General features: G+C 27.2%; 1 protein-coding gene across 2 annotated transcripts; it reads right to left on the bottom strand.

Annotated features, from left to right (window-relative positions):
- Nucleotides 1-2,267: 2,267 nt before the first annotated feature.
- LOC105258633 (elongation of very long chain fatty acids protein AAEL008004) lies at nucleotides 2,268-11,715 on the bottom strand. 2 transcript variants are annotated; one of them, XM_011269995.3, is made up of 4 exons: nucleotides 11,493-11,715; nucleotides 3,766-4,017; nucleotides 3,442-3,685; nucleotides 2,743-3,227 (listed from the first exon to the last, which is right to left on the bottom strand). In XM_011269995.3, exons 2-4 carry the CDS (start codon nucleotides 4,015-4,017, stop codon nucleotides 2,743-2,745), a joined length of 981 nt encoding a protein of 326 aa, XP_011268297.1. In that variant the 5' UTR covers nucleotides 11,493-11,715. The 2 variants fall into 2 exon arrangements, with proteins under 2 accessions (XP_025267378.1, XP_011268297.1); XM_025411593.1 differs by lacking the exon at nucleotides 11,493-11,715 and having other exon boundaries at nucleotides 2,268-3,227.
- Between the last annotated feature and the right edge of the window lie 2,906 nt (nucleotides 11,716-14,621).

Below are 14,621 nucleotides of genomic sequence, written 5' to 3'. Positions count from 1 at the left end.
GATGCATTTTACATACACATATTATGGATGTATATGAGTTATTTATGCGTGCGGAATGCGACCGGTTATATGCAAGCTCAGTAATACTTGACTGGCTATTTTACATCTCGAGAGACTTTCACCGTTCGTGTACTTTCACCATTGAAAATTAGCACCGGCTCTTTCGTCCATTCTTAGAGGAGACACGCGCGATAAGATCGTCTCTATTTCGGGCTAAATAAATTTTGGTGCAGGTAAATTTCTGCTTTACGTCTTACAACAGCATTTTAGAATCTAATATTTTTTTACCATTTTAATTTGATATTTTTTATCACTTTATCATTTTAAATTGCACTTCTACATGTAAAATCTTCTTTGAGTCTTTTTTGCACAAATAATAGGTCGAATCGAATTGGCAACAGGCATATTCTTTTATTTAATTCTAATAAATTACTACAATTCTAATAAATTAGACAAATATTTGAGTTATTTATCAAAAATAATAATTACTGGATTAAATTATATTCTTATTTAATTTATTAATTGACTCTTTATTAAAGATTTTTTCTATACATATCAAGGATAATTATTTATTATTATATATATTACTGAATTTATTATTATTGAATTAGATTTATATTTAATTCAAATATTTAACTTTGTATTATAAAATTTTTTACAGAATCTATTTAAAATACTAGCTATGTTTTTCTAAAACTTTACATAATAAATGCAGTAAAAATTAAATATTATATGACAATAGTTCAGACAGCACGAAAAGGCCAAAAGATGTCTAAAGAGGAGACCAAAAGACGTCTAAAGAGAAGGCCAAAAGACGTCTAGAGGACTTTAAGACGTCTTTAATTCATCTTTTAGCTGTCTTTTGGATATGTGTATTGTTTGGGAGATTGAGGTATTAGAGTTAAGATTTATTCAAACATATTAAAAATAATTGCTGTTCTACATAATAAAACATGTCTTTTAGAGATTGTTACTTAAAAATATTTATTATTTTATATTTGTGAAACAGTTTTCGCATAAATATTAAAATTAAAATACCAATTAGTTACCGACTATATTCTTTTAATTTATAGCTTTATAATATCTTTCAATTGTATCGACTCTTGATCTACAAATGGTCAAAAGGAAAGTTCTGCAGAAATATCAACAGTAGAATATGTGATTTCCGAGTAAAATGTTAGCTAAACAATTCTTATATTAAATATAACACTTTCTTTTATAGATTATATTAAAATTAAATTTAATCCGACTATATAAGAAATTTTGAAAATCTGAAATTCTGTCATACTAGTTATTTACGTTAGGTGTATATATATGTGTATATGTACACACACATACACACACATATATACATATATATTTATAAAATATTTACAATATACAAATATATTTATTAATTTTTAAAGCGACTAAATTGTACGATTTGTTATTCAAAAATGTTTTCTTTATGTGCACAATCCTGTTATAGAAATATAATAGAATTTGTGCACATAAAGAAAACATTTTTGAATAATAAATCGTACAGTTTAATCACTTTAAAAATTAGTAAATATATTGTAAATATATAGATATTTTCTTATTTATAATTAAAGAAACTTCTTTTGCAAATCAGAGTTTTATATTACATAACATTTAGCTTTCAACTTTGAAAACGATTTATATCAAAATAACATAAAAAATAACATAAAAAATAATATAATCATATTATAATTTTGCTCATATTGGCATTTACAAAAAAATAAATTTATTTATTTAATGCGAAACATTAGTAAATGATAAATAACATTGGTAAAATATTACTATATTTTATTACATTATTTTTGAAAGATGTGAGCAAATTGCTTAATTTTTATTTTAAGAAAGAAATTTAGCAAAAATGCCGTTCTAATTTTTTTTAACATATTGGAGAAATACAGTATATGATGAGATATTTTTATCTTATATTTTTATCCTATATTACATATTTACTTAGTAATATAAGTAAGATTTCCTCGAAGACATATAAAATATATTTCGTAATTAATGGAGAGGTGTAAATAAATAATTTAACTTTTATTAGTTAAAAATAATTAATTAGTGGAAGCTCTTCGTCAAAGAATGTTTTATTATTATTATTATTATTATTTTATATTAACTTGTAATTAAAATTTATCACCGATCTGATGCAGATTAAAAATTCTTTTAAAATGTCAAAAAATAAATATGATATGTATAACCGACGAGAAATCTAGAAATCTCGCTCTTCGGGGGAAAGAATAATTCATAAAAAATAATTTATAAAAGAATCGGGATATTTTGATTCACTATCCAACTAAGGAAAACAGTATTTTGTTAATTTTGGCAATTTCATTAGCGATTTAGTCTGTTTCCAGTCTGTTTCCACTTCTCGCGATATTTAACGAATACAAACAAACACAGGCATTCATATCAACACAAGAAAGTACGAAAGAATTCTCTATACATTTATAAATTCTCTATACATGTATAAAAGACACCATCTCAAAATCCAAAAAGAATGATAGTTCAGGCTTTCAAAAATTTCAGAAAGTTCGTACTCTTTTTCTTTCTCTTTTTCATTTCTTCGAATATCTTTTAAGTTTAGTCTCTGAATCTCGATTTTTTTCATATTTGATCACGCTATCAGAGGATAACAGTTCGATGCAACATGAGCGTTTTATATACGATGATTTACAGCTAAATATACATTTGAAAATTGAAGTCTCTTTGAATATTGGCTTGTCATCATTCATCAAAGCCTCGATTGTCGATGAACACGCGGTTTCTAAGGCCACTGTCCGAAATGTAACCGGTAGCCATTTTATATTGGTTCGCATATATCACACCGTTTTCATTTTCCTTGATGTCATCCTGAGAATTTTGCGTATCCTGCTTCTTATCGGCTTTGAAGGCTTTTCGTTTGCCCGATGTGTTTGCTGAATTCTTCTTCTTGTATGCTTCCTTATAGAAGCCACGGAAAAGGAAGTAAAACATTATAGCATGCATACCGATCCACCAAACAAAAGCCTTCGGATAATTGCACTCGATGAAGAGCAGCTGGAATGCGTGAATCATTACGAGAATGAACTGGATCATCTGCAGTGTCGTCAGATATTTCTTCCACCAGAGATACGGTTGTACTTGTGGGCCGAGCGCCGCCAGAAGATAATACGAGTACATTACTATATGTACAAAAGTATTTAAGAAACCGAAGAAGGTACTGTGACCGCCTAAAAAAATATAGATATTGGATTAAATCTATTTTACAGACGAAGATTAAATTTTTTTTCCTAATGTCAAAGCCAATCAGAGCACTTAAAAAATAGACTAATTAAAAAAAATAGACTTTTCATATATCTAAAATAGTAAAATATACATATACTTGAGTTTCAAGATGATTAATTAAATGTAAATAAAATAATAAAAAATATATTGAGCGCTTACCGGGAGTGAATTTAACTCCGAACCAAACGGACATAGGCATGCAGCCATGATGAATAACATGGAGGGTGCTAATATGATCATTTTTCTTCCTTAATACGAAGAAAATCGTGTCCGTAAATTCGATAAACTTGGAGATGTAGTACCACCAGCAACCTCGCGCCATTCGCATTGCGATTGGATTGTAGGAGTAATCGACCGGTTGACAACTGAAGGAGTAGTGCTTACCCCAACCGCCACTCAAACTCTGCAAAGAGACGAAATGAAAGATACAAAATATCTCAACAAGTTTTCTTCATGTTCGAAAATACGTATACAAACACTTACTTCGTGGAATAACCATGACGAAAATATTACTTGAAAGATATTGTACCATATCATCACTCTTCTGAGATCGAAGGGTTTTCGATTTTCCATCAGTTTCGGTCCCAAGACTTTAACGAAATAGGCATAAAATAAGCAAATTGCTAGTGTGGGGAATGGACTGCTCATCATAACCCAATCATTGACCCTCGGATCACTTTTGTTGTCCATTAAGTCTCGATAACCATCGTATATTATTTGTATTAACTGCGCCATCTAAAAGTAAAGTAATACTTCGTTATTGTTATGTTATTTGAATAATATTTTATTATTTTCATCACTTGATTTTTAGATTATATAAATATGTAACAATTCAATCTAGTTATATAATTGATACTGTTTTGCGCGAAAGTAGACAAAGAAATTAGAAAATAAAAGAAAAGTATCAATTTAATTTTAGTAATCTAATACCATTGATTTTATTATATAAGATTCTTAATAAGACTGTCCAGTATATTATCGATATATCGTTCATGACACATAACTATATTTAGCTATTTTTAACTGCTTGAGCAACAAACCCATATGGCACAGAAATATTGCAGCAACATTGCAGAAATATTTCTTTGCAAGATTGCAACATTGCAGAAATGTTGCAAAATGTTGCTGCAACGTTGCTGCAATATTGCAGCAACGGTAAAATGTCCGCTTGTAGAAATATTGCAATGCAATATTGCAGCAGTGTTACGGTGCAACGTATTTGTAATATTAAAACGCGTTTTACTACAAATGCAGACACCGTTTTAAATTTAATAAACTTTGAAAAAATAAAAAAATGTTTCAGAAAGATAGGAAAAAATGCCTTTAAAAAAATATCTATTAATGTTTTTATTAGATGTTTCTTAAATATTTATCTCAATAATATTACATACAATTATTTTACATACATTCGACACCAGAATATTTTAATACGTGCAATAAATGAATTATTTCCTATTTACTCATTCAATTAAGAAAAATCTATTTAATATTCTGAAACCCAATGAAGAATTCAGATTATTAAACAAATTATTTGTTTAATAATCTAGATCCCTCATTAGAATTCAGAATATTAAGTAAATCAAGTCAGTTTATCGCCAGAAATTAAACTGACACAAGACAAGAAATATAATTACTACATTAATCCTTTGTAGACCTTATATCCATCTTAGATGAATTCGAAGTTACGAGTTAGTTAAATTGGATGTCGCCGCGTAGCGGCAAGTAAAGAAACACATGTTATACATTTGGGTGTCGAATGTATGTAAAATAATTGTATGTATATTATTGAGATAAATATTTAATAAGATACATTTGATAAAAAACACTAATAGATGTTTTTTTTCAATGGCGGTAAATGTTTTTTTCCTATCTTTCTTAAACATTTCATATTTTCAAGATTTATTTATTAAATTTAAAACGGTCTGCATTTGTAGCAAAACGCGTTTTAATATTGCAAATACGTTGTACCGTAACATTACTACAATCTTACATTGTAATATTTTTGAGGGCGAACATTTCAACGTTGCTATAAGCTTGCAGTAATGTTGCAGAAACATTTCGCAACTTCCATGCAATGTTACAATGTTTCCGTGATAGGTGTATGCAATCTTTCGGTGCTGTATGGAAATAAAGTGTGCTACTAGGGATGTTATACATTTTTGCTATGTTAAAATGTTGCTGCAACATTGCCAAAGTAATATTACAAAATAATGTCTCTGCATTATTGCTGCAACATTACACTGCAGTGAGCAATATTGCAACATTGCAGCAACGTTGCAGCAAGCTTCTGTGCTGTATGGGAATAGCTTAAGTATATGTTTTAAACACGTGCGTAACATAATTATTGCAAAACTAGGAACTAGGAATAAAATAGCTGACATCGATTTTGACATTGATTATGATTTTTATACTATAGTAATTAAACATCAGTAATTTAATGGATTCAATGTTTTTATACCGCGATATTATGAACGCAGATGAAATAAATTATATTATTTTAATCGATTATAATTATACGAGTTGAAAGATAAAATGACAAGCACATCTAACATAAACATTTTAATTTATAGCAAAAATTATTTAAATTACACGACACAATATATTTAACGTTTTGAAATGAGTCTTGCTTTTTTGATTCAAGATTTAAAATACATAATATAATATAATATAATACAAGCACACTAAAAAATTTTATTTAGATAGACGCTTAATATAAAATAAAATTTTTTTTTCTAATATCGATTATATTATTATTATATTATTAATTATAATATCAATAGATCTAACACTTTGATTTCATATATATTATAAGTAAAATCTGTATATTAGCTACTAAAAAATAGCAATTTAGAATTATTATTTAAAACACATCGTCATGTCGCATACGTATATGACTTTTACGCACGACTTTTACCTTAAAATTTTTTTTTATCTCGATAAATTGCAAATGAAAGCAAACAGTTTCTGCATGTCAACGAACTCTCGACCTCGGCCTCGTTAAATCATGAAATACGCGACTTGATCTCGATTTACGGTGCAAATGACGATTGAGAATTTACAAATCGCGTCTCTCCGATGATGAAAGATTAGGGCTCTATTCTTTTATCTGTTAAAACTTGTTATAAATTCACCAACGATATTTTTATCATATTGTTTCACAATGTACGAAAAAGCGCATCTGTGCTATAATTTTTATTCTCGTGGGAAGTCTAAATCTTATTTCTGTAGTGTTAAAAAAATATAGCAATGTCAAGGGCAATATTGTATCTTATGTAATTCTTTTCGTAAATCGTCACAGTAATAATAAATAAAGATTTTACGAGACGTGACTCTTTTAATTTTCGGATATAAAATTTTTATAAATCGAATGAAAGACGTGATTCTCTTTTACTTCTGTAATTAAAATAACTGAAAGTTTATCACGTTCGTTTGCAAAAAATTTTAAACTAATAACGTCGAAAAAAATACATTTACATTTAGTTTTTTAAAAATATCTGTATTGAAATTATTAAATGTTATACTATAATGTTATGTATGTTTGTACTTAAATGTTATACTAAATTTTATACTATAGATTATGCAATTATAGAAACAAATGTTATAAAGTATATTCACACATCGAATTTTTTAATATTTCGATGATTAATTGTAATACGTAGTGTTGCAGTAATTATCACAATTTTATCTAATTAATATTATAGAATATTCTGCAAAAATTGATTTGCGATTGTAAGTGATTTTCTCATTATGTTCTCGACATTTTTGACGCGTTAAAAATACACATGTCAATATTTGATTTTTATTTTTTATGAAAAAGCTAATGCTACCTAACGCTATTACGTATGTAAAAGCATACATACATTGTATTTTTAGCGTGCAACATTATGACAAGCATTTGATTTATGATTTAATAGGTTTCTTCAAGATGCATCAAATAGATTTTACTAATTAAAGTTTCTTTAAATAAATTGTAATAGATCTCTCTTTGACGAGAATGTCAAAACGTTAATAAGTTTTAAGCAATTAACTATTGAAAATAAAGACATAATATAAAGAAAAATTATTTTCCGTAATTAATTTTTTATAATGATTTAAATCAAATTTATATATATGTGTGTGTGTGTGTGTGTGTGTGTGTGTGTGATTTTATTTTTCACACAGAATCAAATGACAAAGTTTTGAGGTGTAAAAATTATTAAACACACACTGTCGTTCATTGGTAGATTAGAAATTGATTTTTTCATGATTGATTAATTTAAACGACAATAATTTACACGATATCTACATTCGCGAATGCACTTGTTGCGGAATTTATCGGTCTAATTCCTTTTGCGATGTGTTTCGAAACTTGACATACCATTCATTCTCAATTGCTTCGATTCGACATTGTTTTTTTTTCTCCCTGATTCAGAAACTCTGGATTTTTAGGGAAATTTAAAAATTCGAGCATTCTTCTCGTGCCTTTCTCTGTGATTTCGCGATTCGACTGTCAAATGAAACTCATTACCCACGAAAAACGACAAACGTGTGCGGCGACCGGCGTCGCGACTTAGTCATGGGATTTCGCAATCTTCGCATTCGCTGCGGAAAGGAAAAGTTAAGCTGCTTCACCAAAGACTGTATGCGGCTAAATAACTCGTTCTTGCCGCGTAAAAATGCGGTCCTTCGCATGCGTCCTGGATTCATAGTCACACGATACTCGTCTCGTAATCCTGTTTGCTCCTCCGATGCTCGGCCGCATCATGACCGCTTGCACCTGCAGCGACTGTTGCGGTTAATGCCAAACGAATGTTTTAAAAGATACGCAATACCTAATCATAGGCGTCGACGTTTAATTTATTAATTATTGGGCGACGAAAAGAAGCTTATTTATGGCTAGGTGCATTCGAGTAGATATATGTGGTCAAAAATGATTTTTTCTTAATAAAATGTTGTATATATATCTACATGTATATGTTACCTATATTTTTTCTCTCTCTTTTTTCTTTTTATACTTAATAAAATTGTATTACCAAAATCTACAAAGTTCGTGATATGTGCTAAAGCAATTAAACATTATAAAAATTTGTATAATCACGTGCCTCGATGTAGAGTGACAGTTTTGCAACTTGTGCAATATCTGCTTTTTTTTAATACTTTCTTCTGTAATATTAACGAATTTTCTTGATTATAGGTTGCTCTTTTGTTATGTAAGTGATCATTAAAAGTAATAAAGAAATAGTTTTTCTATCGTTAACTCATTCGCAAATACTTTGATTCGTAAAACACCTTGGAAAGATTTCTCGTGATTGACGATCTAAATGTTACGGCTAATTTTCTGGGCACCGTTATTCCGAAACCATTTGTCGAATAATCTCTATCTCTTGACGGCGGAACACGTAATAGAATTTGCAAATGTATTCGCTTCGAGGCACGATCGTAAATCAAGTTGAAAAATGCGATAATCACGTCGTGGAATTTCCGCGATATTGTCTTTAATATAGTCGTATCTTTTTTACATGTACATATGCCTCTGAGAGTATCTTTTTTCCCATTCATATCCAAAGAGTTTGCCTTCGTTCGATCGCAAACGCGCGGACTCTGATCTCATAAAATTCAAATTACTCTTTTGTGCGTTTTCCCGATGATTATCGTCACATGTACTTCAACGAATATGCAAGATAGAAATATGAGAAAATGGACTTATAATGTAAACAGTAATGTTACACGCTTGCCTCGTGATGCAATTTGATTCATCGCGCTTTTTAAGTGCCACTTGTTTGACGAGTCAAGTGCATCTTGCCACATTTATTTTATAACGAAAGTGTACCGCGTTTTTGTTCCATTAAGATATGCGTTTTCAATAATGATACATTGCCTAACTATGAAGCACGTTTCTCATGTTAACCCCCTTTTCGATACGTGTTTTTATGTCCAATCAAAGGAATTCGCTCGCGACCTTTCGGATAAATGAAGAAAAATATTTTCTTAAGTGTGGTATGTATCGAAGAAAAAGAACGATTAGAAAGTGAAGGACAACCAATAGTTCGCTGTAATCTTTTTCAGATTATTACAACTACTATAGTGATATTAAATCAATATTTCAATATTTTAATAATAGGCGCAATATAACAATAGAATAGCTAAAATAGGAATTTACACACATACATTTACACAAATACTTATGCATTTGTCTTGAAGAATGTTTTTATAATATGGGAATTTATTTTATAAATATTAAATATATTAAAAATATTTGAAGTTTTCAAGAAATAACAAACTTCTTTTCTTATTTCTTTTTTAAATAAAGGAGTATATTTATTCAATTTGAGAAATAACTGATTAGATTCAAATATTATGCATGATAATTTTATATTAATTTAGTAATATGTTTGTTGATTTCAAAATAAGTCATGAAACGAGACATATTATAAGTTGGACATAAAAACATTTTACATATTATTTATAGATTTATATAATTCTGTTGTTATTATGAATATTTTAGAAGGAAGATGCTATAATTATAATCTCTATAACATTAATAATAATTCTATATGTTTATTATGTTCATATAAATTATGTATATTCACAATTTCTGTCAAGATGAATCTTATTTAAATACAAATCATATTCATTTCAATATCTACAAATATACAATTATGATTATGAGAATTTATTAAATAATTTGTATTCATATTAATATTAAATTATTAATAGCATGATAAATAGAATTGCAAATAGAATGATATTATTAAATCAAATAGAAATAAAAACAAATAAATATTTGAGAAAATTTGATGTATCAAGGCTGAAGAATGCAGCTAAATTTTGCATAATAAAAAAATGATTTAAATAATTAATCTATAATTATCTATCGGCAAATTGAAAGAGTTAAATAATCAATAATTTATGATATCTTATCTTTTCCAAAAATTTGATTCTTTTATAAAGATTTATTATTACTTATTATTACTTATTATTACTTTCATAAATATTTCATAAATATTTTATTATTATATTTTATTAATTACATACACTGTGTATTTTTTGATTATATAAAACAGTAAATATTGAACAATAATATTAACAATTCTAAGGTAATAATGATTAACAAATTACTAAAATTTTCTGCATTTAATTTGACGAAAATTTATTTTGTCTACAACCTATGTTGAAATATAATCATTGAGAAATTCTCGAAAAGATAAATAATTCATTGATATTTTTATGCGATAAAAGCAAATGAATTATTAATATTTATTAAGTTATTAAACATTCTTATAAAATTTTAGAAATTTTTACAAATGGATAAGAGAGATTTTGTGGTTATTTATTATTTATTCTGATTGAAAGAGATCTTTAAATTTGCACATTACTCATAATTAAATGATTTTATTTTTATAAGCTATTTTTTTTAAAAGGAACTTGAAACAAAAATATTAATTTTAGGTTTTTAAATACAAATCTTCTAGTGATATTCATTGCATTCATTTGTTTGTAAATTTGCTTATTATTATATTTAATTTGCTTTTTGTTGTTGTATGTATGCTTTGCATTGTATACATACATGAATAAAACACATTAGACTCGGACATCTCTACATAGGAATGATTCTCGCGACTGTTACTTTTAATAATATATTCCCGAATACAATTTACTTTGCCTATCCTAATGTATAATTCAAGTATAATAGATGATTCGATAAATAATCTCCCACATAATGCAATGTGTGTGTATTTGTTTGTTATATTTTCTCACATTATATTAATATTTTATAAAACAAATTCAATATTATTTATAAATAAATAAATATATGAATATTTATAATGATAATTATAAGAGTATCAAAACAATTAATTTCTTCCGATACCATTATATTTAATTAAATTTCTTTGTAATATTTAAACATTATCGTTTAAATATAGAAAAGGATAAAAAAATATAGAGAATTATGGAGAATGTTATCGTTTAGATAGTATAATTTGATTGTTTAGAATTTTGAAAAAAATCTATAAATTAAATGTGTTTATGTATAAAATCTCTGTATGATAATGTGAAGCGCAGCGGAATGCATTATTGTTATCGCGTGTTCATACTTTGACGTACTAATTAATAAGTATATCAATCGTCTGCCTACTCATAGATAATAACTGTGTAAACACACAGCAATAATGTGGTATATATAAATAACAGCGATATGTGGAACACGTGAAATTATGCGTAATACTCACTGTTCGTTATTCTTCTATCGTTATGAAATCCCTAATGTAGAGGAAGATAAATCTATACAGAAGTTCACCGCGGAGGCGACGTCCAATTTGTGAATGAGTCGTGATCACGAGTGATAATTATGAGCAATACACCCGACAAAATAAATAAATCGTAAGAACCAATGAGAATAGGTGAATATCTCCGTCGCGAGACACCTGTCGACAAACTGAGGCCGCACCGTCATCGCAGAGGCCTTATATCGTCTCTACCTGTATAACACCTTCATGAGCATGTTGTAGGTTACACACCTTCCCCATCCACTTCCGTGCGCAGATCCACTCTTTTACAATCATCCCCATGAAGAAAAAGAGAATAAACGCTCCGCGGTCGCGAGTGATGATGCGGTTTCACCATTGTACGTTATCCGGCTGCGATTCCTATACACGTGAACGTCCGAGTTATTTTATCTTTACAATTGGATAGAATTATAGTATTAATTATACAATGATATACGAAGGATATGGAATCTGCTCAAATCTGCTTTTTATTTCCGCGCATTTATTTGACAAGTGAAAAATGTTGTATTGTGCCCTGTAAAAATTTAATTGAAAAATACAAATTGGATAAATAGATTACAATCTTTGGATGATAAATATAATGTATAAGTGTGTAAAATGTGTCAATATTATTTCGTTTGTATGCATTATTGGAGGACGCTTATATGCTAATTTCATATTATATTTCTTGTAATTTTTTTACATATCCTTGAAAGAAAATATATTTTTATTTGTCTCGTCCACTCTATCAATTGGACTCTAACCGGCTCTATATAAAATGTTGTTGTTTCAATTGTTATTAATTTAACAAATATTAAGAATTTTTTTGGTTCCTTTTTTTTGTTGTCTCTATATATTGACTGATTTATCTATTTTTATTTATCTATTTCGAAATATCAAAGATGAAGATATAGCTCTCATATTTGCATGCGTCTCTCTCTCTCTCTCTCTCTCTCTCTCTCTCTCTCTCTCTCTCTCTTTCATAACGATAATATAAAATTGTGTATTATGTAAATTATTATTATTTTAATTCTAACATATAATTTGAATAACATTTAAATGTTTGATTTATAAGTATTTGGAATACGATTACAGTCGTTTATGATTCTAATCGATGTACATGATATTCGATTTATTTCCATTGGAATTTCTTGATTCTTGAGCAAACAATTTTTTAAAATAAATGATATATCCCGCGAACTGTCTTATCTACAAGAAAGTTTTTACATATCAATCTTTTAAATACGAAACGAATATTTGATTAAAAAATTTTTACTTATTTATTACATAGAGTTTTGCAAAAATACTTGAAAAAATATTAATAAATTAGTTTCTCTTCTAAATGATTCAAGATATACAAAAGATATACAAAAATGTTATGTATCCTTAAATATAAAAAAATATATAATGTATAATGTAGATAAAATTTCTATCTAATTATTAAATTCTACTAATTTCTGATTAATTATTAAGCACAATTGAAAATTATAGTTATTAACTTTGAAACTTTTACCGATATTTTGTTTCAAATCAAATGCAACGATGAATAAATTCCATTTTAACAATGCTTTATTTTTATACTTATTTTGATGACACTCAATTTTTCTGATTTTCCTGTCGAACGCATACATGCATGCTTAATAAGGACATTTTTTTTTGAAAACACAAGTCATATAATTAAGATGTACATATATTTCTTTTCAAAGTTCATGACACAGATGACCTAATTACCTAAATATTTTATTCTTTGCAAGTGCTATTAACAATCTTGCATAAGGATTATATCAATGCACGATTTATTCTTTACGTGCCAATAATCATAAGTATTTTGTGACATTAAATGTTTTCTATGATAATTTACCCATTTTGCAAAAGCTTAATATTGTATGATTAAATTTTAATATATTTAAAATAAGCTTATAGTTTATATTATATGTAATAATTTTCTTTTTCTTTAATTAGATTTATTTATATTACATTACATCAAGTGTATATATATATATATATATATATATATATATATATATCAGTTTTTATTAAATATTATTGTTAAGTAATATACCGTCACATTACATAATAGAAATATGATGTATCTTGCAAATAAAATATTAATTAGTTTTTCGCTTTTTGCACTTTTTATATTTTGTTTTCTATTACTTATTTTAATATTATATATTTAGTCATTAATACACATGTATGTAGGGAACTTTTGACTCGCACTTATTAGCATATTACTTTTGCGTAGTCATTTAGGAAATTTACGAATATTATATTCATATATTTCATATGATAATATTATAATTTTTATTATCTTCATATATTCATATACTCATAATTCACATAATCACAATACAATTACAACAATGAGCAAAAATATAATATAGAAACGTCTGCATTGATATACAACAATAGCAGATTATGTGTATTTTGGTCAAATTTACGTGTGTATAAATTATATTTTTTTAACGTAAATGTTTCTGGTTTTTTATTTCTAGTTTCTTGAATAAATTATGTAAATAACTGATATAATATCATGTGAAATAACTTTGTATTTTTTCATGAATCATTTTAAATTGATCACTTTACAAATAAAATGATAATATTGGAAGGTCAATTTATTTTTAAATGCGAAAGTCTGATATCTATATGATGATATACAGGAAGAAAAAATTTGTCCTCTTTGATTCTTTGCCTTTGAAGGTTTTTAATTTCCTTATTAATATTTATAAAATATTCGTGATCACATTATATATATATATATATTCTATTAAATTGAATTTTTTTCAATCTTTTTTATGTTATACATGTTATATATGTTATCTATCCTTAATGCGCACATTAATGAATAGTAAATGCGCATATTTAATTATTTTGTGACAATTATTTATCAAATTTGACAATATTGATTAATAAGTAAATGATATATAAATTCCAAATGACTGAAAATAAAGAGATTGAGAAGGTCATATCGTTTCTTGAATCCTTGATCATACTTGTAGATTAAAACGTCGCATTTTTGTGTTGATTAAATTGATGTCTTTAAGTGGGTGTTGGATAGTGTCCGTGACGTTAACGATCGTAAACGACGTATAC

Source organism: Camponotus floridanus, unplaced genomic scaffold (genome assembly GCF_003227725.1).
Source record: "Camponotus floridanus strain SB8 unplaced genomic scaffold, Cflo_v7.5 scaffold40, whole genome shotgun sequence".
In the NCBI taxonomy this organism is placed as follows: domain Eukaryota; kingdom Metazoa; phylum Arthropoda; class Insecta; order Hymenoptera; family Formicidae; genus Camponotus; species Camponotus floridanus.
The sequence above is the reverse complement of the archived record's forward strand: the minus strand, read 5'-3'. Positions and strand labels throughout refer to the sequence as shown.